The 26,205-nt window shown below is 46.7% G+C and overlaps 2 protein-coding genes and 1 long non-coding RNA gene across 3 annotated transcripts in view; 1 reads left to right on the top strand and 2 right to left on the bottom strand.

The window, feature by feature from the left end:
* Window positions 1–2,247, bottom strand: part of SUMO3 (small ubiquitin like modifier 3) — a 26,677-nt gene extending 24,430 nt beyond the window's left edge. Inside the window, exon 1 of the mRNA XM_073360318.2 lies at window positions 2,081–2,247. Within this exon, the coding sequence (XP_073216419.1) occupies window positions 2,081–2,101 (21 nt within the window). The 5' untranslated portion in view covers window positions 2,102–2,247. The remainder of the gene's footprint in view (window positions 1–2,080) is intronic.
* LOC140917443 (uncharacterized) lies at window positions 2,086–26,205 on the top strand. The gene is made up of 3 exons (XR_012160832.2): window positions 2,086–2,413; window positions 3,991–4,097; window positions 24,800–26,205. It is a non-coding gene; the product is annotated as an uncharacterized LOC140917443 (long non-coding RNA).
* PTTG1IP (PTTG1 interacting protein) overlaps window positions 18,076–26,205 on the bottom strand; it is a 29,618-nt gene continuing 21,488 nt past the window's right edge. Inside the window, exons 6-7 of the mRNA XM_073360317.2 lie at window positions 25,753–25,799; window positions 18,076–20,590 (exon numbers count right to left, since the gene is read on the bottom strand). Of these exons, the coding sequence (XP_073216418.1) occupies window positions 20,544–20,590; window positions 25,753–25,799 (94 nt within the window). The 3' untranslated portion in view covers window positions 18,076–20,543. The remainder of the gene's footprint in view (window positions 20,591–25,752; window positions 25,800–26,205) is intronic.

The following is a 26,205-nucleotide window of genomic DNA, read 5'->3' as shown; positions in this document are numbered from 1 at the left end:
GGATCCCCCCAAAAGACACCAACGAATTCCTCAGACTTGAATGAGATCTCGCCCAACCAATCCTCTTTCAGGAACGTAAGGGAAAATTTCAGCTGCCACATCTCTTTTCCTCCACCAGCCAAAAGCCCCTCTGTGGTGTCTTCTCTAGAGAACAAAATCTTTTCAGCCAAGGAACTCACCGTCTTCATAGGAAGACTGAAGAACTTTCTCCTCCTGAACCATACCTCCTGACAGATGTGCTCTGAAGATTATTCACGCAAGTCTTCTCAGTAATTCCCACACCCTTCCTTTTTGGCCTCCTCACCACCCCATAAAGTAACAATCTAACAGTGCCTCATATATCATCTATTTAAGAATGATTGTTCTAGTTCCAGCCAACAAGAAGTTCTTCAGTTTCTATTCAAGGTTCTTTGTGGATACAAAGAACATGGCATTTCAACTTAAATCTGGTAGTACATAAACCCCATTTCTGCACAGAATCTGTGACTCATCTCATTCAAGAATTATCTCTGAAAAATACCTTCCCTCTGTTAATCTCAAAGAGACCTACCTTTAAATTCTGTTTAGTTCAGCTCACCCGTGTTATATTTACTTCACAATTGAGGACAACTGATTGTGGTAAGTAATGCCCTTTGGTCTCTTCTACTCACATTTTCAAAGAGATGACAGTCATAGCAATAGCGAGTCTGAAACAAGGCAGCATCCAGAATTATCAATATATGGACAACCTGCAGTGAGGACTCAATCATACTAAACTGCTTTTCTTAATACCCAAAGAACTATCAAGGTCCTGGTGAACCATAATTTTGTTTTTAACCCTGAGCAAGAAACTCAGAAGCTTCCACACATTTCAGAATCAAAGAACTTAGTAAGTACCCACTGGCCATGCCTCCACTAAAGAGGCACAGGTGGAGCCTGTATCAAGTACGTTCCCTGGGGACTGCTGGGACTACTAGGAAGAGGCTGGCTCATCAACTGATCCCACCTCTATCGGTTCAGCTTTCCATCCTCTGGTAAAAATCTTTTCTTCTTCAGTGACAAGCCCCTAAATGGCAATATAGCTGTCATGTGGTTTTCCAGATAAAGAAGTGGCAAGTTCACTTTTCCAATTGTTAATATTCTATGTTTTGTAGATGTATAGTAGCTGTTTGTAAAATTGGTTATATTTCTCAAACTAACATTATCGCAATCCCATAACGTCAGGGCACGTCAATGAAAGCATGTCAACTGGCCAAACTTTGTCGCTTCTCAGCTGGACTAGAGCAATGCAACGTACTTGGGCACGTATTCTTCAGCATTTACCAAACTCCACGAGCAGGGAATGTTGTAATGTGTCTTCCTCAGCAACACAGGCTACTGCTAGCACTTCAAACCCTTCCTCCGCTCACTAGTCGCTGCATACAGATTTTCAAATCAAGGTCAAAGTCTCAGGTCTTATCTTCAAGGCGCTCTGTGGCATGGGCCCAAGAGAGCTAGAAAGGCCGCCTACAGACCCAGGATGAAGACTGCGGTGCACAACTCCGCTCTGGGGCCAGTCTTTAGCACCGTGGAATGAAGGCCTCCAGAAACCGAGGTCCGTCCTGACCTCACCACTCTCTGCTGCCAGTGCAAGGTGTAGGTCTTTGACCTGCCTTCTTAACCACGAAGCCCCAGGTCCATTGAAACAGGCCCTACTCACTACACAACTGCCTCCCCTACGGAGCGACCCCGCAGGCCAGGAGTTAACGCGCTGCCGAGGTGGGCAGCGTGAGCTCAGCGAAGGCGGGGGCGGGGCGAGCCGAGAAGAGCGGAGCGAAGCGAAGCGAAGCGAACCGGACGCTCCCCCTGACAGCACCTCCGTCCGGCGCAGCGCCTCTCGGCGACGTCGCCGCCGACCCCAGGGAGGCCCGACCCGCAGCCAGGCCGCGCTCCCAGCATCCCTCGCGGGACCCCGGGTCTCTCCGCTGTGGGGCGTGGCCGGCGGGCCCCAGAGAGCCTGCGGGGCCCGGGCTGCGCGGCGGGGAGCCCGCCCGGGGCCGGGCGCGGAGGAGCGGCGTGGGCCCAGCGGCCCCGCGCCGCGTGCGGCGGCCCCAGCCGTTACCTTGGGCTTCTCCTCGGACATGGCGGCGTCGGACGGGTCCGGCCTGGCGGGAGCGGGGAAGAGGCACAGTCACGCTTCCAGCTCCCGCGTCTCTCCCGCCGCAACTGTCCGCGAGAGCGCGCTTCGCCCCCCAAATCCCTGGCCTCTGATTGGTTCCGGCAGGACCACGTGCCGGTGCGCGCTCACGAGGCGCGCTCGCGAGCAATGCCTCGTCGGGGGCGCGCTTTAGGGGCGGAGGCAGGTAGCGCTGGGATGTGCGTCATCGGGGAACCGGAAACGGCGGAGGAGGACGCCAACGGGGGGAGGGGCGAAGCAAGTGGTGTTGAGAACGAGGTGGGTAAAGGGGAAGAGGGAGCTCCCCGCAGAACCTGGGGCGAGGGGTGGCACAGAGCCCCATGGGTCAGCTCCTTCCAGAACCTGGGGGATGGGCAAGGGAATGGGGACAGCTCCCCAAAAAGCCCTGGGGGAGGGGCAAAGAGAGCAGGAGAGCTCTCCACAGAACCTATGGGGAGGGGCAGCACAGAGCCCCGGGATCAGCTCCCAGGGAGAGTGGGGGAGGGGCGAAAGGGGCCCTGGTGTTCTATTGCCTGTCAAAGGGCCTGGGGCTGCCACAATCACAACTGCTCGCCAGAAGCACCTTTGCCATGGGGAGGCAGCAAGTAAGGTATGTGGTGGTTTGGGTAGTGGTAGCTCCCCTGTCTGAGACACCCAAAGGTACAAGTACAGATAATCCAATAACAGCTCTGCAATAACACTTTTCACCAGCAGGTTGAGATCAGTATTGTTACCCGCATTTTAAAGATGGGAAAACTGAGGCTGCATAGAGGTATACAAATATTTGGATCCCTATGTGTGTGTGCTCATGACTGCCCTCCCGCCCCCGCACACACACCTACGTTCATGGAAGTATATAGCTCTACCCATATGCATAGCTAATGGACACTACATATATGTAGAAATGAACACATACACAGTGATGCAGGTACCTGCATAAACATGTATGACCACATGCACACAGGAAATCAGGCACAAATATGCTGGTACATGAAAAAACATGAACAAACATATATGCTCTAAACAGCCATCTTGAAAACCCACATACACACTTATCCACATCGCAACCTGTGCGCAAAACATGAAAGAAAACTTGCACAAAGTATACATACGTTCTGTTTTCTCCTACATTGCCCAAAAACATAGAAATGTGAATGAGCATACATGTATGCATACACAGCTTTGCACATATGCAGATACACAAAACACACAACTGTATATGCTCACAAAAACAAAGGAACCACATACTTGTGCATATACAGCAGTAATATACAGGCATACTAAATGTGTACACATAAATGCCCCGAAACAATTCAGACTCATACACAAAAGCACACATGTTCATGTACAAAAAAACTGCACGTATGTATACATATGTTGGGGGCGTATTTTCCTAGGAATGGATATGCATAACATGCTAATGCATATACAAGACATGTTAGACATGAGATCAGACTAGATGATCACTGTGGTTCCTTCTAGCCATGGAATCTATGAAAAGACTTCATACAAAATCACACAAATGCATACATAGTATCATACTTATGAATGCATGAGTGCATATATGTATACTCACAACCCCTCACACATACATATACATGTATGTATATATATGTGTGCACACCCAAGCAGTAGTTCACACATGTCAATGCAATGTACTTCCCTTGTAGAATTAATATGAGTTACATATAAGGGACAGGGTTAGCAATCCCAGGCTTGCTTACACCATAAATTGCTCTCTTTTGGTGAGGAAGAGAGACTGACTGCTGGTCCCATGACTTTTGTATAGCAGCCAAAGTAATTTCCCACCATCCAGGATCCTAACAGAAATAGTCTTTCTACCTATTTTCTATTAGGAATTACTGCATGTGTACCATATGATTTGCAGCAGTTATTCTTAAAAAGCATTCCTTGAATTGGTACAGCCGCTAGTGATGGGATGACAGAGGTCACCTGCAAACAGGTAAGTTATTTTAGCAATGAAGATAATTAGGGCCAGACAAGACTGAACCCTAACCAGTATAACAATTTGTAATCAATGGTATAGGAAATCTGTGGTCTTCCAGGTACTCTGCCGTTGTCACTCTGTTGCACAACCTGGCCTCTCAGAACTTCCTGGAGTCAAACTAGAGCTGCTGCTCGAAAAGCACAGGCCCCTACTTCTTGAGATAATTAAGAAACTGAGCAGTAAATGATAACTTAGTGAAACAGTTCTGATTCTCTCCAGTAGAGGACAGTGACACACATATGTTGTATGCAGCATAGTTGTAGCTGCGGGGGTCCCAGGATATTAGAAGTTAGTCCGGTAAAAGATATTACCTCACCCATCTTGTCTGTCTAGTGATACACATAAACCATTGTCCCAAGGTTATTTTCATAAGAATTTTTTCTCCTGAGCTACCTCCCCCCATTCATAATTGTACAAACCACCCCTTCCATTGACTAATAATAAATAATACCTAGCTGTTACGCATCACTTTTCATTCATAAATCTCTAATAACATCTCTTGGGCAACTACAACAGTTTTTACCTAAAAAAGTAATAGGAGGAATGTATTTTTAGTGGTCTTTTTATATAATTTAGCAGCAGGAAACAAGGATGGGAACAACCATCTCTCCCTGGACAAATCATGAGGTGCAGTTTGAGAACTTCTGCCACACCCAGTCCATTACAACAAAAAAGAGTAACCTGATAACAGACCATAATAGATTTTCAGTTTATGTATTCAGTGCTGCTGCTAAGAGTCCTGGATTCTGAAGCAGGTGCTCTGTGACTCAGTGATTCCACCACACCTCAACACAGAGAGATCCAAGTCAGGTTTAGTCTAGCTTGTGATTCTAAGCATGTCACTGCTGGAGGGGCTTTTCCCTTCACACAGAAGAGCTCCCACTCTCCCAGAAAACAGTCCTTTAGAACAAGGGGGGTAAAGCCGGTCAGGGAAAGAAAACCAATTTGGAACATGTGCAGGTGATGATGTTGGTCATTGTTTCTAGCTAATGGGTAGTTGCCAGCAAGCAAATGTCTCTTTTTAACTGTGATTGCTAAATCAAAACCCACCCTCCCACCACAATTTCCTTCCTCTTTTCCTGCTAATGTCTGACCCAATGCTTTATTCTTTAGCTTACCTCTGCCTTCTTTCTAATGCTAAATTTACTGCTTTAACGTCCCTGCTTCAGTTACAGAAAGTGTCTTTTTCTTGGAGTTGCCTAACCCGTACTCCCTTTCAATAGTCTCTCTCTTTTGTCCAGGTCTTTCTGTTCCTACAGAACCTATCCTTTCCATATCCCAACTAGAGCTGGTTGGGAATTTTTGGATGAAATGTTTTTTCGATCAGAAAATGCTGATTCATTGAAACTAATTTTTTTTCACAGAAACATAAGTTTTCTCAGATCCAGGATGGAATCTCTGGTCAAAACCAGAGTGAAAACACAAGAACCCAGAATAGACACTAGCCCAGTGGTTAGGAGCACTCACCTGGGAGACCCAGTTTCAAGATCTTGCTCTGCCTGATTTGCAGTCGGGACTTGAAGCTGGGTCTCCCAGATGAGAGCCCTAACCACTAGGCTATTGGCTATTCTCTTACCCTCAATCTCATTTTTCAGGAAAGGTCTTGGATTCATTTTGCTACAGAATGGGAATTTTATTGCAGGATGGACAAAATAGAGCACCCAGCTCTATTCCCAACTCAACTAATTGCCCTCCTACCCCACTTCAAGATTTCTGGCTACTGAATGGATGCTCCTGGCACTCAGCCAAGCCAGACATAAGGACTCCTTCCCATTCTCTGTTCTGAGCCTTAAATCAGCTCTCTATTTCCAACAGAGTACATAAATCTGCTGGGGCATAATAAGATAAATAAGAACAGGCATACTGGGTCACATCAATGCTCCATGTAGCCCAGTATCATGTCATAGAATCATAGAATATCAGGGTTGGAAGGGACCTCAGGAGGTCATATAGTCCAACCCTCTGCTCAAAGCAGGACCAATCCCCAATTAAATCATCCCAGCCAGGGCTTTGTCAAGCCTGACCTTAAAAACTTCTAAGGAAGGAGATTCCACCACCTCCCCAGGTAACGCGTTCCAGTGTTTCACCACCCTCCTAGTGAAAAAGTTTTTCCTAATATCCAACCTAAATCTCCCCCACTGCAACTTGAGACCGTTACTCCTTGTTCTGTCATGTGCTACCGCTCAGAACAGTCTAGAGCCATCCTCTTTGGAACCCCCTTTCAGGTCTTTGAAAGCAGCTATCAAATCCCCCCTCATTCTTCTCTTCCATAGACTAAACATCCCCAGTTCCCTCAGCCTCTCCTCATAAGTCATGTGTTCCAGTCCCCTAATCATTTTTGTTGCCCTCCACTGGACTCTTTCCAATTTTTCCACATCCTTCTTGTAGTGTGGGGCCCAAAACTGGACACAGTACTCCAGATGAGGCCTCACCAATGTCGAATAGAGGGGAACGATCACGTCCCTCAATCTGCTGGCAATGCCCCTATTTATACATCCCAAAATTCCATTGGCCTCCTTGGCAACAAGGGCACACTGTTGACTCATATCCAGCTTCTTGTCCACTGTAACCCCTAGGTCCTTTTCTGCAGAACTGCTGCCGAGTCATTCGGTCCCTAGTCTGTAGCGGTGCATGGGAATCTTCCGTCCTAAGTGCAGGACTCTGCATTTGTCCTTGTTGAACCTCATCAGATTTCTTTTGGCCCAATCCTCCAATTTGTCTAGGGCCTTCTGTATCCTATCCCTACCCTCCAGCGTATCTACCTCTCCTTCCAGTTTAGTGTCATCTGCAGACTTGCTGAGGGTGCAATCCACACCATCCTCCAGATCATTTATGAAGATATTGAACAAAACCGGCCCCAGGACCGACCCTTGGGGCACTCCACTTGATACCAGCTGCCAACTAGACATGGAGCCATTGATCACTACCCGTTGAGCCCGACAGTCTAGCCAGCTTTCTATCCACCTTATCGTCCATTCATCCAGCCCATACTTCTTTAACTTGCTGGCAAGAATACTGTGGGAGACAGTGTCAAAAGCTTTGCTAAAGTCAAGGAACAACGCGACCACTGCTTTCCCTTCATCCACAGAACCAGTCATCTCGTTATCACTGTCTTCCCACAGTGGCCAATGGCAGGTGCTTCAGAGAGAATGAACAGAAGAAGACAATTATCAAATGATGCATCCCTGTCCTTCAGTCCCAACTTCTGGCAGACAGAGGCTAGGGACACGCGGAGTAGGGGATTGCATCCCTGACCATCTTGACTAATAGCAATTGATGGACCTAAACTCCATGAACTTATCTAATTCTTTTTGGAACCCAGTTATACTTTTTGCCTTTACAACATCCCCTGGCAACAGTTTGTGATTGGGTTTACAAGGCCCAGGGGCCCTGCTGGGGGTCCTTGGGGTCCTACCACATCCCTTCCCAGAAAAAGGGCAGTGGAGGAGCGTCCTCCAAGCAGCTTAGAGAGGCTGTGGTGGAAGCAGCAAATCAGGGAGGCTACACAGAGAAGCCAGTCAGAGTGTTGCAGGCCCCTATAAAAGGAGTTGCAGTATCAATGAGAGTCAGTTGCTGTCTAGAGCCAGAGGAGTGAGGATGATGCTCCTGGCTGGCTGAAGGACCTGTACAAGCATGAACAGAGAAGTTGCTAGCAGGGACTGGAAGAGCAAGAAAGAGCTCCTGGCTAGCTGCTGGGACTGAGTACAATATTGCCCTGAGCTAAGGCTAAAGGAAGGTATCAGGGTTTGCAGGGAAGTGGCCCAGGGAAATGTAGCATACAGAAAAAGGACACAGCAGATGGCTGCTACTGATGGGGTCCCTGGGATGGGACTTGGAATAGTGGGTGGGCTTGGGGTCCCCCCCACCAGCCATTAGGAAAGTGACATAAGTCCTGAAGAAGGGGAATTTACAGAGGCCCAGGAGAAGGGATTGAAAACCCCGAAGAGGGTTGGTAGTGATTGAACTGAGATACCCTCAGAAGGAGATTGATTGAACTGAACGATTCAGCTGAAGAGCTGGGGCTAGAGAGAATAAAGACGGTCCCATACCAGGGCCAGGACTATCTAAAGACTGTGGGCCTCATTAAAGACTGAGCCCAGGGAGAGCTACAGGAAACCAGCAAGGGTACTAAGATAGGCCCCTCGATTGAGAACTGGGCCTGTGGAGGGCTACAGAGATATTCCATCCAAGGAATACTATGACAAGCCCCTGTTGCACTAATTAAGGACCTGAACCCTGGGAGGACTACAATTTGAGTCTTTTGCTAGTCGCTTTTCCAATTCTTTTTTGGCCTGCCTAATTATACTTTTACACTTGACTTGCCAGAGTTTGTTCCTTTCTATTTTCCTCAGCAGTATTTACTTTCCAATGTTTAAAGAATGCCTTTTTGCCTCCAGCTGCTTCTTTTACTTTACAGAACAAGGAGAAATGGTCTCAAGCTGCAGTGCGGGAGGTCTAGTTTAGATATTAGGAAAAAGTATTTCACTAGGAGAGGCGTGAAGCACTGGAATGAGTTACCTCGGGAGGTGGTGGAATCTCCATCCTTAGAGGCTTTTAAGGCCCGGCTTGACAGAGCCCTGGCTGGGATGATTTAGTTGGGGTTGGTCCTGCTTTGAGCAGGGGGTTGGACTAGATGACCTCCTGATCGTCTATGATTCTTTGATCTCTGTGTTGTAACCCAAGAAGCCTGGCCAGAGCCTAACTCACACTGCACCTTTTTTATCAAAGTCAACACAAGGCTGTTTACTGTGATATGTAAGGCCCAAGTGGCCACCCTAGGTTCAATAGTCATTTGATTGCTGTAAGATGAGGCAGGGTCACTTAGCAAAAAGCTCCTCTGGCTCACTCCACCCTGTGACAACTGGTACCACAGTAGGATGTCCGAATTCCCCTTTGGGAAGAAGGGGCTGATGGAAGAGCTCCTGCCACTCCTGCTTGATGACAGGCCCAGGCTGAGGCCTAGTGACTGTTTCTCAAGGGACAACAAGAGGCCCCGTGATTCAATAGCAGCAACATAGCCAACAGCAAGAGAGAGTTTCAAGAGTCAGCGCTCCAGCAGGTGGCCAGCCTAGCCCCATCAGAGTAGCAACACTAGGTACTGGCCTGGCCCTTTCCAAGCTGGGTCCAGGTGATGATCCAGAGGCCTATCATGTTCAAGTGGACAGCAGTAATGGCCTAGTGGGCTAAGGAGACCTGGGCTGTATGGCATGTACCTTTCCAATCCAGAGAAATCCACACCACCTACCAGCCTTTGAGGATAGCCTAAAGGCCGCTATACTTGACAGGATAGGAGTGTCCCAAGGGACATCACCACCAATTCTGGACAGAGTCTTCCCCTTCCAGGTCACCACCCTGGACTGTTGCCCAATGCCAGGATTAGGCTTTGTCTAACGGGCCACACTGCAATGGACACTGTAGACTTGATGGCATTAAAGCAATACTTAGTTCTTCTGACTCCTATTCAGACACAGCAGCATAATCCCAGCTCACTAGCAGTCATGGTTCAAACTGCCAAAGACCGTCCGGCCACAGGTTGGCCCAGCAAGGTTGATCAGCCCAAGCCAGATGGCCACAGGCCCAGCGCGCAGAGGACCCACCATGGGCAATCAGGAAAACCCATAGAGCAAGAGACTGCCACTTGCTGGATCCCACAAGGTGCCCTGAGACATTTCATCAGAACTATACCCAGGCATCTGTGGAGGACTTCTGGAGGATTAACCAAAGACTAGCAACTCAATGATCTGTTTCTGTTGTAGGAAGCCAGGACATATTAGTCAGTCCTTCCTCCTTATGAAGTGCAACTACACTGGGTATGAGGCCATAGAGCTCTGTGGGTCTCTGCCTGCCTCAGCAGATGATAGGTGTTACCAGGCATATGTGGCCCCCAGTACAATGTAGGGGGCAAACAGTGTCAGGGTTAGTGGATTCAGGATTGTAATGGGGTACTGGCCCTGGAAGGCAGAAGGAGATAATTACCTTCTTCTACAGAAGGCCTTGAAGCAATCGGGGGGGGGGGGGGGAGGGAGAGAAGGAAGTTGGTTCTCCTGGGACAATCATCCTCTGGGAGAGGGGAGGAGTAGAAACACTGGTCTGGGTTTTCTCTGTGAGGGCCCAGGACGAGGAGCTTTATGGGGGGAGGCAAGGCTCCCTTCTCGCCTAGCCAGTACCAACAGGTGTTTGGGGTTATTACACCCACCTGGGGAGGATTATGAGAATGATTTGATGACTGGGCAGGGGTGTCAAAAGGAGGCTCCAAGCCGGAGAGAACTGCTGGAGGGAAAGAAATCAACCAGCACCCAGTTGCTGTCAAATCCTGGACTTAAGGAGAGGGGCCAAAAGGGGCTTCTGGAAAGGCTCAAACTAGACCTTCACGGAGGAGGAATATTACTTTAAAGACCTTTTTGCTGTAAGATACTTCTGGAGACTCAAAGGGAAACTGAGGCAGGGTGTTGGGCACTAGCTCATGGTAGTAAGGCCTAGTGGTTTGAGTAGAGGTCAGTGCCAGACTTAGGATGGGGCCAAGGGCAGTACTGGAATTGGGACAGGCTGGGGTCAGAACTAAGATCAGAGCCCATATGCAAGCTCAATCAGTACTATAGGTGGAGTCAAGGTGCAGGCCAAAGGTTGAATCTGGGTAGCGAGGATTGGGGGGGGAAGGCCAGGAGGCAGAGGTAGGGCTGGAAGGGGTCAGTAAGAAGGCTGGAGCAAGGTTAGAGTAGAGCAAGGACAGGACTAGAGCAGAAACTGGATCAGGCAGGGAGTCTAGTGAGTCTGTTACTGTACGAGGCAGCAGGAAGGTCCCTGTCAAGGTAGGACTGTTAAACAGATTGGCTGCAGCTCTGGTGGGGTTGGGGAAAATACCTGAGCTGGGGCATCATCTGACCTGGGTTCTGCTTAGGGATGGGCTGCCACTGCATTGCTGAGAACTGAGTCACTGCAGGGTAAGTCAGTTTAGCTGAATTGTTGCCAGCTGCCTGAGTGGTGACTCAGTGTGATCCTCTCAGCCATGACAGTCCAGCCAATAGCAAAGGAACTGGCGTAGGTCTGTTGATGGGTAGGTTTGTCCCCGGTCTTCACCCAACAAGGGATTAAACTTCATGATCCGCTTACTACAGGAAGTGTGGCAGCTCTCTAGGTCAGACCCTGCCAAACCTCAGTTCAGTCCAGTCCCTTCCATATGTATGAACTGGTAGAGAAGTTTAATCAGACCCTAAAACAAAGGGTGAAAAAAATCATGAAAACAGACCCCAAACACTGAGCCAGGCTTCTGCTGTACCCTTTCTGTGGGCTTTTCACGCTGGAGTTACTGTATGGCCAACTGCGCCCAAGTAAGCCTAGATCTCCGTAAGGAGGCTGAGAAGAACACTCCCAAAGCATACCACAGTACATCCAGCAGATGTGGGAATGTCTGGGTCTTGTGGGGCGACTTGCCAGGGAGAACCTCCTATGACACCAGCAGACCCAGGCCAGTGAGAAAATATAGCAGCCTGGGATCTGTGTGCTTGTGCTACTGCTACTCCCCAGCAAATCGCAGGACCCATATGAAGAATGCTAAATCCACTCAGCCCATGGAGCGATAGCCCCAACACAAGCAATCCATGCGCTGTGGCAGCTAGTCAAGGCCTGGGTACCACCTGTACATTCTTCAACAGAGCAGGCACAGACGCCCACTAGGCAGCAACCTCATTCAAAGCTTTGAGAACACCGTCTGCAGCGCTATGAGTGGGGAAAGGTTCCCCAAACAGGAAAACTTCTTTGACGGGTCTATTGCCTTGGTAGCTTTACACACATGTCAAAAAGTTAGCAGTGTTTCCCATGACTGTCCACTCATCTAAGTGCAGAACAGAGAAGTGGTTACATCTTATTATAGGCACACGTTGTTCTTTGACATTTTCTAACATGACTTGGGTTCTGTGTGAAGCCATGGCCCTTGATAGAGAAAGGAGGGCTAAAGTGTTTTGCTTTCTCTTTCAACATTACTAACACCACATCTCTCGCAACTAGTAAAATCAGTTTGACAGTGTTTAGCTTTCCTGCTTTTGCAATGCACAAACTAGCTTGATACATACTTTTGAGGGATCACTGCTACTAATAATCAGATTTTATCGTTTTCTTTTCGGTGGGTAATTCAATTAATTTGTTCTTGAAAAAAATTTCAATGGTTTATCTTTAAATCCAGTGCATGTTGATTTCAGGTGATGCTTAAAATGAGTTGGCTTTAAACTCTCATTTGCCAAAATTATTAACAAACAGCAGGTTGTGGAGAGGGATTGTCTTAATTTCCTGGCTGTGTGCATCTTAACCGCTAACATTTTGCATAATCCCTTCTTGCAGCTTTTCTATTCTTTTAATATACATCTTTTTTTTTTTTTTACATACAGCATCTTTATTCCAGTTCTTGTCTTAATCACTATTACATTTCTTTTACCCTTCCTGCTTATATCCTGGTGTGTCTGTTCTTCCTGCTCACATATAAAATATACTGCCAAGTATTTGGTGGTGCATGATACAACAAAATCAACTTTAAAAAAACAACACTGCACTCTGATTAAACAGTGAGCACTATATACTATCAATAATACACACACTAACTGGCTTGAGGACTGGCTGCCAGATCTCAAAGTAGTTGTCAGTAGGGATTTGTCATTGAATGGGTGTTTCTAATGAGGTTGCTGTAGGGATCAGGGCTAGGTCAGATGCTATTCAGTAGCTTTTGTTAGTGATCTGGAAGTAAATACAAACTCATGGACAGGGAACAGAGAAGAATGGTGCTTGGGGAGGGAGGGGGTTAGGCAGAGTGCTGATCAAGGAGACCAAAGGAGTCTAGTACTATGGAGATGGAAGTTAAACAGGAAGGAGATGAGAGAGGAATGGAGGAGAGTGAAAAGACAGTGGAGCGGAAGTTACAATTCAACTGAGTATGAGTGAATTTGGCGGGGGGGGCAATGACAATGATAAAAGGACAAGCGGCAGTGTTCTAAGAGGCTGCAGTGCTGGCATGATGCTTTTGGTCAGGTGGGTACTAGATTGTGACTTCTGATTCACACCCTACCTTGTAACAGACTCTTTCCCCTCTCGGGACTATCTTAAGGTACTGATACTTCTAGAATTGAGAGCAATGGGCCTCTGTGCAGCAAACCAGGAAGACTGAACAGATCGCAGATGCATGTAGCCATAGCTACCAAGTTTTGGGCCACTCCATGCAGATCAAGTAAGCTAGTTTGCATGTAACTAAGCTTCACCCTTTACAAGGGAGTTGGATTTAGGGCAGGTGAAAGGCATTGGCCTATTTGACCTCTAGCAAGTAGAAAGTAGCCACAAGATGGTCGTTCCCCCCCAGACACATGGCTTATCCTCTGAAAAAGGGAGGAGGGGGCAAGAAGGACTAGGTCAAATCGAAGAGCACGTGGATAGGCACGCGGTCAATACAAGGCTGGATGGGAACAGAGTGGTGCCCTAGAGATGATGTTCTGTGAAGCCAGTAGGTGGATGCCCCCCAGCAGAAATCTGCCTAGATACATAAACTTACAAGGTCAAGGAAGATGGCATAAGAGTCAGAGCGCCTCCCCAGGAGTAGTCTTCTTCCTCCTGGATTGAGGAACTGCCAACTTTGCTTTTGCCATAATGACATTTAGGAAGCCTCTGGACCTACCCAGGTTTCAGATGGGGTGACTGTTCAGATTTTGGAGGAGGAAGAATTGACCTGCCAGCCCCAGATGCAGCTAGGCTGGGGAATCTGAACTGCATACAGATTAATCGAGTCCTGTTTACTAGCACGGCAAGTCCTCACCGCCCCCACTGCCCTGTTAGCCTGCATCTAGGGAACGCATTCCCTGGAGGAGCGTAGTACCACAGTCCCTTCTCTGCTGAGTCTGCCAAGTCATGCAGACATGGGAGCTGGGACTAGGACAAACTCATCTGAGATGCCGCTGCCCAGCCATTGGATAAGAACAGCTTCTAATCCCTGCTGAGTTGGGCTGTATTCTGATAGCAACAGGAGAAGGGACAGGCTTTGTGGCTTACTGGTAACATGCTGAACAACAGCTCCTGCTCCCAGGGTGCCCTCAAGAATGACACTTGCTTTCTAACTTCTGCCAAGTTCTCCCCTTTTTGGAGTATGCCCAGGCAGAGTCTCCCACACTCTGGCCACACAGGCAAACTCACCCTGCTCTGGCTCCTGCAAACCCTACCAGCGAGTGCTCCACCCTGTTCTTAATAGGACAGTTCCCTTAAACGAGCCCAGTGTTAACACAACATCCAGCTTCACTTCTAAAGACATGGTGCACGAGCAAAGTTTTCAATAATTACAATGATCTCAGGGTCCTATTACATTCTTTTAACATGGTTTGTTTTAAAATTGCAAAGTCAAGCCCTTCAGAGGTAGAAAGTGCTAAAAATAAAGTTTTCCCCTGCAGCCATCTTCTGCCCTCTCATGCATATGCATTCTATGATCATAGGCTCTTCCCCATATAGGTGATCAGAAAGCTTTGCACCCAGGCACTTCCAAGCCACAGCACAGATATCTGCCCGTAATGCTGAAGGAGCAACTGTAGCTAAAGAGAACAATTATCCACCGTCCCCCAGCCCCTAGAGGGGGACCCGAGCCATTCTTTTCTAGTGGTTTTACACCACTTTAGGAGGCAGCAATGGAATGGTGGAGATAGCAGGGCCAGGCTCTAGAGCAGAACATGGTTGAGCGTTTCCAGAGCGGACAGCCAAGCACACACCAGGTACATGTTGTCTGAAAAGCTATGTGGCTAGTGTCGCAATTCTCAGGCTGCTGATGGGCACCTTGTACTGTCTGCACACTGAAAAAACTTGAGTGGTACAGCTACTGTCTGCTCTCACCCAGAGCTTTTAAGCCCTTATTTCAACGTAACCTGACTGATAGGGCTGAAGAGGTGGGGCCAGCCTTTCCCAAAGCACTTCTTTAACCCCTCCATCATCAGTTCAGGGTTAATACACCCCATCACACTAAGTTAAGAGACCTGGGTTTTATTTGCAGCTCTGTCTGAAGTGACAGGCTGGACAAAGGTCACCTCATTTGTAAGATTCACCAAGCTCCCAGGCTGGGGAGATGCAGCCTGGGTCAGTCATAAGAGTTATGAATGACACCCAAAAAAAAAAAAATCATTTCCAATGCTCAGTAGTAGAGGTAAGACCAGAAATCCTCTGGCTCCCAGGCCAGTTCACCCTCCCCTAGGAAAAAGTGTGAGGGGGGCAAGTGTCTCTCTCCAAAAATGCCTGTTTATTGCCTGATATCTGGAGAGGGGTGCCCAAGGCATGAGTCGTGCATGTCTGTCTCCTGAGCCTGTAATATCTGCCACTCTAATCTTTCTACACCAAGGTAATTAATTGTATGTTAGCATCAACTCTCCTTAGGACATGCCTTTTGTATTCTGCCTGTAAAGTGCCATAACATAGTGGGATAGCTGGATACAAAACAATAGTGCCCAACCATAGGTGAGGAGGCAAGAGTTGCTAGTATAAGCTTGATGCTGCCCATTCCCAGCTTCTCTAGCATCAAAGGAACACAGGCCCCAGTGCTGCCAGATTAAGCATGGAGGGGAGATATGGACTATCAAATTTGAGGTAAATTAGGTTTCTGGATTATGACACACAAAAAGCCCAATCTGGAAATTTCCTTGCTTTACATTGTAGCAAAAAACCAAATGGAAGAAATGAATCCAGTAAATGATTTTGTCACTATCTAATGAAGAGGAGCAAAGGTTAGTTGATTTTTTTTTTTTTTTAAATAAAATGGAAGAGTCTGTCGTCCTTTCCCTCCAGTGATCAATGGACAAAGGAGAGCTTTTCCACTAACAGTGTTAGGGACAAGCAATTTACAAACCACATTTTAATCTAGCTAGATCAAAGTTAGCTTGAGTAACAATAGAGTGACACCATGGCAGCACAGTTTAGCCCTGCCCACCTGGGGCTCTGGGTACATACTGCTGCCTGGGAAGCTGCTAAATTACACTGAGTATCTATACCAGCCAGTTTCCTGGGTGTAGACAAAGCTTAAGTTTACCAACACATGAAGGTACAGTGGCCCGTGGGTCAGCTACCCTTCCCCTGCACCACTCAACACCTCCCAGAAGAGAACTTGTTTCCCACACACCTCTGTGACAATCAGGCTCTAGGCACCCAAGGGAAGAACAGTAAATTTAAGCCCCCAAAATGAGCAATTTGAACCAACTGATATAGTACGATAACACAGTGTGCGAAGTGTTTTGAGGAAGGTCTTTTATGAAAGCTTGTAATGGTCATTACAAAATATGCATGCGGACTGTGGTTATGGATCTAGGTATTAGTGTATCTAGAAAATCATGCTCATCATTTCAACCACCTCACAGCAGCAAGGGGCACCTTGCAACTGGGCATTTATATGAAACTAGTTCCAACTAACATTTTCCAGCACAGGAAGAGATAAGTAAGGGCCATAGGAGTGAATGGAAAAGCATTGAGCTATCCCAGCTCTTGAGTGGAAACTTCCTCTTGACTCAATGAACATGGATCATCATGGTCTAAAAGAAAAAAAAAAGGCCTTTCAAAAGCAGGCTTGCATCTGAGGTTTTTTTTATCCAGAACTTAAAGTAGGAGGCTGCCAGTGACCACTGGATTCCTCCTATGGGTAGAGGGCATGCTAGGAAATAGTTTTAAGGAAATGGGCAACTTTTATTAGAAAAAATAAAAGGAGTACTTGTGGCACCTTAGAGACTAACCAATTTATTTGAGCATAAGCTTTCGTGAGCTGCAGCTCACTTCATCGGATGCTGTAGCTCACGAAAGCTTATGCTCAAATAAATTGGTTAGTCTCTAAGGTGCCACAAGTACTCCTTTTCTTTTTGCGAATACAGACTAACATGGCTGTTACTCTGAAACCTTTTATTAGAAAAGGGATTTTATTTAAACTTGAAAGTGTAAAGCCTGAAGTAGCATCTTTATGTTCATTTTCTGTGTAACTTGGCTAGGTTTGCTTTCCCTTACTCGTGTCTTTGAAGCTGTGGCTTTTCTAGTAAACAAACTTTTTGTTTTTACCCCCAAGCAGTTCTCTAGTGTGCAGACAGCAAGGAGTGTGTGCACTAAAGTGAACTGAGAACATGGGCTGGTTTCATGCCTTTGGGGTAATAAACTAGATGGGAAAAGTCCAAGTGGCTAGTAGTTAAGAACTTGGGGTAGACAGTTGGGGAGACGCGGTGTGCAGGAGGGGGCTCAGGGCAGTGGTGCCTGGAGGGGTGTGGAGTGCAGGAGGGGGCGGCTCAGGGCAGGGGTGTCGGGGTGCAGGAGATGTGTGGCAGGGAGTTGGGATGTGGTGCAGAAGGGGTGTGGGCTCCGGCCCGGTGTCACTTACCTGGAGCGGCTCCGGGGTGGCAGCAGCACGCACCTGGGCCAGGACAGGCTTCCTACGTGCCTGCCCTGTCCCTGTGCTGCTCCAAGAAATGGCCAGCACCACACCCCTGCAGCCTCAGGGGGAGGGGGGACAGGCAGAGGGCTCCATGCACTGCTCTTGCCTGTGGGTACCTTCCCCGAAGGTCCCATTGGCTGGGAACAGGGAATTGTGGCCAATGGGAGCTTTGGGGGAGGTACCCACAGGCAAGAGCAGCATACAGAGCCCTCTGCCTCCCCCCTCCCCCCAGGGGCCGCAAGGACATGGTGCTGGCTGCTTCCCTGAGCAGGGCCCGCAGCACCATGGGGGTGGCAATCCTGTGGGCTGGATCCAAAGCCCTGAGTGTCCGGATCTAGCCTGCGGGCTATAGTTTGCCCACCCGTTTTAGACTATCCAAGGAGCAATGCTGCTTTTCACCAAATATATATACGTCTAAATAAGCCAAAGAACATCTACCTTTTCTTTAATATGCCATTTTAAAGAGGGCAATACCAAAAGGAGTACTGTAGTTTATCATAAAGAAGAAACACACATAGCACACTGTTTATACTTACTAAATCTGTTTATTGAGCATTAGCCAAGTAATGCATTTAAATATTTAGCTATTGGTTGCTTGCCTGAAGTTGTCTTCAAACTGCTGAAAGGAAGGCGGGGGGGGGGAACCCCACACCCCACAGTATAGAGATTAAAGACTATATGCAAGTTTCTTGTGCCCATATGTCCAGTGTTAGTGGAAGTGAAATCACATCTTACTAGTATGCGGAAGAGCTTTACACACTCAACGCTACTGTGCCCTTCAAGCCGATCAACATCCATAAGGTTTTACACACGATGGATTAGTTTTGAAAGCGTTCAAAGTTCAGCTCCAAGGTTTGGCATTTATTATGTTCTAGGACAGTGGTTCTCAAACAAGGGCCACCACTTGTTCAGGGAAAGCCCCTGGCAGGTTGGGCCGTTTTTCTTACCTGCTGTGTCCACAGGTTTGGCCAGTCGTGGCTCCCACTGGCTGCAGTTTGCTGCTCCAGGTCAATGGGAGCTGCGAGAAGCGGCACGGGCCGATGGATGTGCTGGCCGCCCTTCCTGCAGCCCCCATTGGCCTGGAGCAGCGAACCGCGGCCAGTGGGAGCCGCGATCGGCCAACGCAGCAGGTGAACAAACGGCAGCCCTAGTTTGAGAACCACTGTTCTAGGAGACCGGACAGCCATAAGAGTGTGACATTACAACAAAGTGTTTTAAGAATTCCCCAGCAATATTACAAGATCCCAGATGATGTACTGAAATATCACCTCCAGGTTAGTTTTTAGAAGTCTGCAAGGAAAGGGATCCCAAGTTACCATTTTAACAGGCAGTCTTTTCAGAGCAGACATGTCTTACTCAAAAGATTACACAGTATTCTACACAAAAATTGTTTCCTTGGAATAAAAAATTGATACTTCAACGTTCATCAAAATATTTATGGCTGGTCTGTATATTAATGGGCACTTGGCCACTGACTTGAGAAAGTTCTGAGATGATCTGGAACGTTACCACCATTTGTTTGGGTTTCATGTGCCCAAAACACTTTCAAACTTCAAAAATCAAGTTGCCTCACCTGTTCAGAAGTGTGTCTCAGAAAAAACCAGCAACCGCTTCCAGCTGTCTGCTCTCAAGGTTGTCAATTATTTGATATATTTTGAGTGTTTCATAGAAAACTAAAACCCATCTCCTATAAGATGTTTTCATCCCATCTTTCCACTTCTCTACGGCACTTTAAAACACACAGATTAGTAACTATACATAGCTACTTGGCTCAAGCCCTAAGGCACCAGGCAACATTCCAGGCTGCTGTGCCTAGGACAATGCAGAACTACCCGAAAAGCTGGTTACTGCACTTACACTTGCAAGGACAGCAGATTATATTAAATGCAAAGCAGAGGCCACATTGCAGCTCAACTAAAAGGTTTCACAGTTGCTCCTGCTGTATGAAAGCCTTTCCATACTTCTGACCGTTTGGTTATTAGAACATTCTTTTAGAGATTATATGCTGCGTCAGCTACAGCATGGGTTTGCCAACACATTCTTGAACACAAATTATACTTTGTGTTAAAGCAAAAGTCAATCAGGCTTAGAGGAATCAAATCAGTATTGCTAAAGCTTTACAGTCTTTATAATTTTATCTAATGGATCAAAATCCTAGTATTACATCTAAATCTTATATTGTTACAAAATATCAGTCTTGAATTACTTTTACTATTATAGGAGAAGTTACAAAAAGGCACAGAGCAGAGGTAGGACAGACTTTTAAACAAAATGAATTCTGAAAGGAGAACGAGCATCTACTCATTAAGTGCAAATAAGACTAAACTCCCTTCCCTCCCTCAGAATAATTAAAAAAACCCTTACAAAAGTTGAAAGAATTGCTGAGTAACACACACAGAACTGCATAGGCACTTCAAGTGACAGTTAAGGCCTTGATGATCTAAGAAGTCTTCTTTTATTCATCTACCGATACTCTGAATTGCTGCTATACCTTATGTAGGACCAAACTAGCCCCCACCCCCACTCCAGTCCTGCCCTGCCCTCAGATTTAAAGCTTTATTTGGTGAATAAAGAAGTAGTAGGGCAGAAGGGCAAGACTGGTTCAATAAGCTGTTCTTTGAAACCATTGTATTACAAAGCGTCTGGCAAGTCAGACAACAGAAATAGCAAAGACTTAAAATCGACTCCCAGACAATGCTGCACAGTCTGTTGAGCTATGTTAGAATGTCTTGAGGTAAAGTCAGGTTCTTTCTGGTTCAGTCTCGCTGCTTGTAACAGCTCATTGGGATTACAGTAGGCTCTGTCCCAAATTAGCACAAAGCTTTCTACTGAAGCTCATGACAATCTTTTTGGCAATTTAAGGCTGTTGCAGCATCTCATTAATTTGATTTTTTTGGTGTTTGGAATGCAAAGTCTCTAAGCCTATACTGTAAAGCTCCAGTCAGCAAAGGTAGAGGAGCTTTGGTGTTGCGTGGTACTTCTAGGGAGACCAGTTAGTTGTTTTCAAATTTGGCATAAGGGTTCTCTTCCTTAAACAAGCCTGAAAAGAAAAAAGCTCCAGTCAGACTAATACATTTCAGGATTGAAAGGGAGGTGGGGGTGGGAGAAGAAGAATAGACAAGTTGAGTGCACTCTGATCGTAGAAATAAATCAAACATTTCTTCACTCAGTACCAAGTCTGCATAAGTGACCGAAAGCAAGTGTTATGACACAGTACACCGTTTTCCTCCCATCTTTAAAGACTTAGAGCAGAGGTGGGCAAACTATGGGGGGGCACAGCTGGCCCTCGAGCTCCCGCTGGGGAGCAGGATCCAGGACTTGCCCCGCTCTGGCGCTCCAGCTAGGGAGCGGGGTCAGGGGCTTACCCCACTCCACACGGCTCCCGGAAGCAGCAGCAAGTCCCCCCTCTGGCTCCTACACATAGGGGCAGCCAGGGGGAACCACAGCCAATGGGAGCTGCAAGGGCGGTGCTTGCGCACAGGGCAGTGCGCAGAGCTGCCTGGCCATGTCTCCACATAGGAGCCGGAGGGGGGACATGCCGCTGCTTCTGGAGCTACTTGAGGTAAGCACTGCCTAGAGCCTGTGCCTTTGACCCCCTCTGGCACCCAAGCTCCCTGCCCCAGCCCTGCTCCCCCTCCCATCCTCCACACCCCTCAGTCCCAGCCCAGAGCACCCTCCTGCTCCCTCATCCCCAGCCCCACCCCAGAGCCCACACCTCCAGCCGGAGCCCTCATCCCCTCCCTCCCCCGCATCCCAACCCCCTACCTCAGTCCAGAGCCCCCTCCCACACCCTGAACTCCTCATTCTGGCTACTCTCCAGAGCCTGCACCCCAAGCCCCAATTTTGTGAGCATTCATGGCCCGCCATAAAATTTCCATACCCAGATGTGGCCCTCGGGCCAAAAACTTTGCCCACTCCTGGCTTAGAGCCTCAAAGGTATTTAGAAGCCTAACGCACACGGATTTCAATGAAAATTGGGTGTGTAGATACCTCAGGCTATTAGCATGACTGTACAGGCTTGACTCAATTATTTAACTAACTGATAGCATTTGCAGTATATACAATTGTGCTCACAAATCAGGTAAACATTGAAATGGTAGCACTTACACCCAAAACAATGGACGCTGCATTTAAGTATTTCTGCCCTGCAAGTCTAACAAAACCAAATTCCACACTAAGATGTTTGTGTAAAGTAGTGGCAAGTTTCTCCTTAAACAAAATAAAAAAAAAAAAAAGAGAAAGGTCAGTAGTGTATAGGCTCTTTCCTCTTTGAAGGATGTTTAAGAAAACAACTGGAAGTCCAAGCATAGGGCTGATCAAAGTGGTTTTTGGTAAAGGTTGGACTTTAAGAAAGAAGTGTGTTCCGAATGAGGGGTCTGGCTAAATGAAAGCTGCAGTAATTCCCCTCATCCCACTTTCCTGAAAGATGTAAAAGAAAAAAAGTTTCCTTCCAGCTGTCTATGAAAGGTAGTCACCAGCTCTACCACAGCCCCTTCCCAAAGGTTGAGGTCAGGCTGCTGTGCCCCACGGCTCCTTTCTCCAAAGCAGCCAGCACCAGCTCTCCCACCATCCCTACTCGTAGAAAGATGGAGCACACAGACCACTGAGTGAAACAGGAGAGAGCTTCTCACACTCTGGAAGCTGTGCAGTAGGGCTTTGGACCAGGCCAGAGCATTAAGACAACACAGACTTCCTATGGCAATAGCTACTGGCTAAGCAGAGCCTTCTGGTTCCTCTCCTTCCCCAAAGGCACCAGGCCCAGCAGCCTCATCTACTCTTCCCCCATTCCACAAGAGGAATGGGGACAGCAGGCAAGAGGACTTTGTAGGAGACAGTTTAAGTCCTCAGATCCACAGAGTTCATCCTCTACAGCAGCCAACATCAGCTACAAGTAAGGGCAAGTCAAGGCCCTCCAGCCTCCTCTCTGTGGCTGCACTAAGAGGGACCCACCCAGGGCCCAGTGGCTTTCCCTGCCCATCCCACCCCAGTAGGGCAGCAGCTTCAACATCAGGCTGTGAAGGCAACTCTGAAACCTGGACTCAAGGTAAGAACAAAAGAATGGCCATACTGGGTCAGACCAAAGGTCCATCCAGCTCAGTATCCTGTCTTCTGACAGTGGCCAATGCCAGGTACCCCAGAGGGAGTGAACCTAACAGGTAATGATCTAGTGATCTCTCTCCTGCCGTCCATCTCCACCCTCTGACAAACAGAGGCTAGGGACACCATTCCTTACCCATCCTGGCTAATACCCATTAATGGACTTAACCTCCATGAATTTATCTAGTTTTCTTTTAAACCCTATTATAGGCTTAGCCATCACAACCTCCTCAGGCAAGGAGTTCCACATGTTGACTGTGCACTGTGTGAAAAAGAACCTCCTTATTTGTTTTGAACCTGCTGCCCATTAGTTTCATTTGGTGGCCCCTAGTTCTTATAGGAACAAGTAAATAACTTTTCCTCATTCACTTTCTCCACACCACTCATGATTTTATATACCTCTATCATATTCCCCCTTAGTCTCCTCTTTTCCAAGCAGAAAAGTCCTAGCCTCTAATCTCTCCTCATATGGGACCTGTTCCAAACCCCTAATCATTTTAGTTGCCCTTCTCTGAACCTTTTCTAACGCCAGTATATCTTTTTTGTGATGAGGAGATCACGTCTGTACGCAGTATTCAAGATGTGGGTGTACCATGGATTTATACGGGCAATAAGATATTCTCAGTCTTATTCTCTATCCTTTAATGATTCCTAACATCCTGTTCACTTTTTTAACTGCCGCTGCACACTGCGTGGACATCTTCAGAACTATCCACGATGACTCCAAGATCTCTTTCCTGATTAGCTGTAGCTAAATTAGTCCCCCATCATATTGTATATATAGTTGGGGTTATTTTTTCCAATGTGCATTACTTTACATTTATCCACATTACATTTCATTTGCCATTTTGTTGCCTAATCACTTAGTTTTGTGAGATCTTTTTGAAGTTCTTCACAGTCGGCTTTGGTCTTAACTATCTTGAGAAGTTTAGTATCATCTGCAAACTTTGCCACCTCACTGTTTACCCCTTTCTCCAGATCACTTATGCCTAGGACTGACCCTTGGGGACCACCACTAGTTACCCCTCTCCATTCTGAAAATTTACCATTTTTTCCTACCCTTTGTTCCTGTCTTTTAACCAGTTCTCAATCCATGAAAGGATCTTCCCCCTTATCCCATGACAACTTAATTTACTTAAGAGCCTTTGGTGAGGAACCTTGTCAAAGGCTTTCTGGAAATCTAAGTACACTATGTCCACTGGATTCCCCTTGTCCACACAGAATCATAGAATATAAGGGTGGAAGGGACCTTAAGAGGTCATCTAGTCCAACCCACTGCAACATGTTAGTTGACCCCTTCAAAGAACTCTAATAGATTAGTAAAACAAGATTTCCCTTTACAGAAACCATGTTGACTTTTGCCCAACAATTTATGTTCTTCTAGGTGTCTGACAATTTTATTCTTTACTATTGTTTCAACTAATTTGCCCGGTACTGATATTAGACTTACCAGTCTGTAATTGCCAGGATCACCTCTAGAGCCCTTTTTAAATATTGGGGTTACATTAGATCAGCTTCTGTACCCAATGACTGGAAGATAGTTAAAGGACAGGTTACAAATCATAGTTAATAGTTCCGCAATTTCATATTTGAGTTCTTTCAGAACTCTTGGGTGAATGCCATCTGGTCCCGGTGACTTGTTACTGCTAAGTTTCTCAATTAATTCCAAAACCTCCTCTAATGACACTTCAATCTGTGACAATTCCTCAGATTTGTCACCTACAAAGGACAGCTCAGGTTTGGAAATCTCCCTAACATCCGCAGTCGTGAAGACTGAAGCAAAGAATTCATTTAGTTTCTCTGCAATGACTTTGTCGTCTTTAAATGCTCTTTTTGTATCTCGATCGTCCAGGGGCCCCACTGGTTGTTTAGCAGGCTTCCTGCTTCTGATGCACTTAATAAAAATGCTTTTTCATCTTTTGAGTTTTTGGCTAGCTGTTTTTCAAACTCCTTTTTGGCTTTTCTTATTATATTTTTACACTTCATTTGGCAGTGTTTATGCTCCTTTCTATTTATGTCACTGGGATTTGACTTCCACTTTTTAAAAGATGCCTTTTTATCTCTCACTGCTTCTATTTGTTTACTCTGCTGCCACTGGCTGTTGCTCCCTCAAGTGCCTCACTCTCCTCTCACCTCCTTTCACCCACTCCAGGACCTCTTCCCTCACTTCAGTCCCAAGGAGCCCCTCCGAAGAAGGAATAAGGGTTTACAGACGCTGCACAAGAGGATGAAAGGGATGAGAGCCTGATGTCACCTGCTCCCTTTGGGCCAGGCTGCGAGCCATGTACTCTCACTGGTGAACCATTACTCACATGAGCATTCCGCCTGGAGTCAATCAGCTGCAATCTCCAGTCTCTGCTAAAGCCACTGCACACCTCACAGTGGCCAGAGATGACCACTGAAAAACTTCCTCCACATGCAGCCAGTTCCCTGACAGCCCCCAACCTCATTGCACCTGAGGTGAAGAATCTGATCCTACAGGATTATTGTAGAGTAAGGTGCCACTTCTTGAGTATCTGGCCCATTGGCTGGACAGGTTGTATCCTTTGGCTTTTGTTATTTTTAATCGCTTGAGGGGAAAAAATCTCATTGCCTCCTACCCGGAATCTCAGAGCTTCCTCCTCACCTTTGTTTTGGCAGATTTCAATTAAACCCCAGGAAAGCAGGAAAAGCAACATATAGAACAAGCTGACCAGCATTCCCATCTGGCGCTGTGGAAGGGCTGTGTCTGAATGTTCACTGTAACTGCATTGTTTTCAGTGTCTATTTGTGGCTTTCTTCTGCCTTTATTAAGTTTAACTGTAATCTCATGAAAAAAAAACTTTTGGTTTAATGTAATGAACTATTAAGCTGCATGACTTATTATGCAGTTTCTGCCCCACTCCTACTCACTCCTAGATCACTCAAACAGATGGTACTGGGTGTCAGACCAAATACAAACAGACAATAGCAATTCTTGTATTCCTCCCCGAAGTGCAACTGATCATTTGGTGATGCATGCAGTCAATGTTTTGTTTATAGCAAGGTATCAAATACTTTAGTGCAATATATGGATTTGAAGAATCACTTGAAAAAGAAAGTCACTTGTGAACTTATGAATTTTACCATATTTTTTCCGGATTTCATCATGTCGAGATTTCATCTCAGCTCTCCTGCAAAAACAAATTAGAGACTTCTAAAAAAGTATAAGCTAATGAAGTTATCTGTCTCTTCCTATACTTTTTCCTCCAAAGTACCAGTTTCTGGAGCCAATATACATAGGGTTAGACAGTTACCAGTCTGCATACAGATTGTGTTTCCCTGCCCCCAAAAGGCCTTCATGAGGAGGAAAAAAAAAAAAAAAAAGCATTAAACAACCCGGGACTCAAGAGGAAACCCATCAGAAATAGTTACAGTACAAACAGATTATAAAAAAAACTGTTAAAAGAACTAAGTGTGCAGTGTTGTTGCAGCCATTGGTCCCAGAATGTCGTAGCAGTTGGTCCCAGGAATTAGAAAGACAAGGTGGGTGAGGTAGTATCTTTTACTGGACCAACTTTTGTTGGTGAGAAAGATAAG

The sequence above is a fragment of the Lepidochelys kempii genome, chromosome 9, assembly GCF_965140285.1.
Source record: "Lepidochelys kempii isolate rLepKem1 chromosome 9, rLepKem1.hap1, whole genome shotgun sequence".
Taxonomy (NCBI): Eukaryota; Metazoa; Chordata; order Testudines; family Cheloniidae; genus Lepidochelys; species Lepidochelys kempii.
Note: the sequence above shows the minus strand (reverse complement) of the source record. Positions and strands in the feature narration are given on the sequence as shown.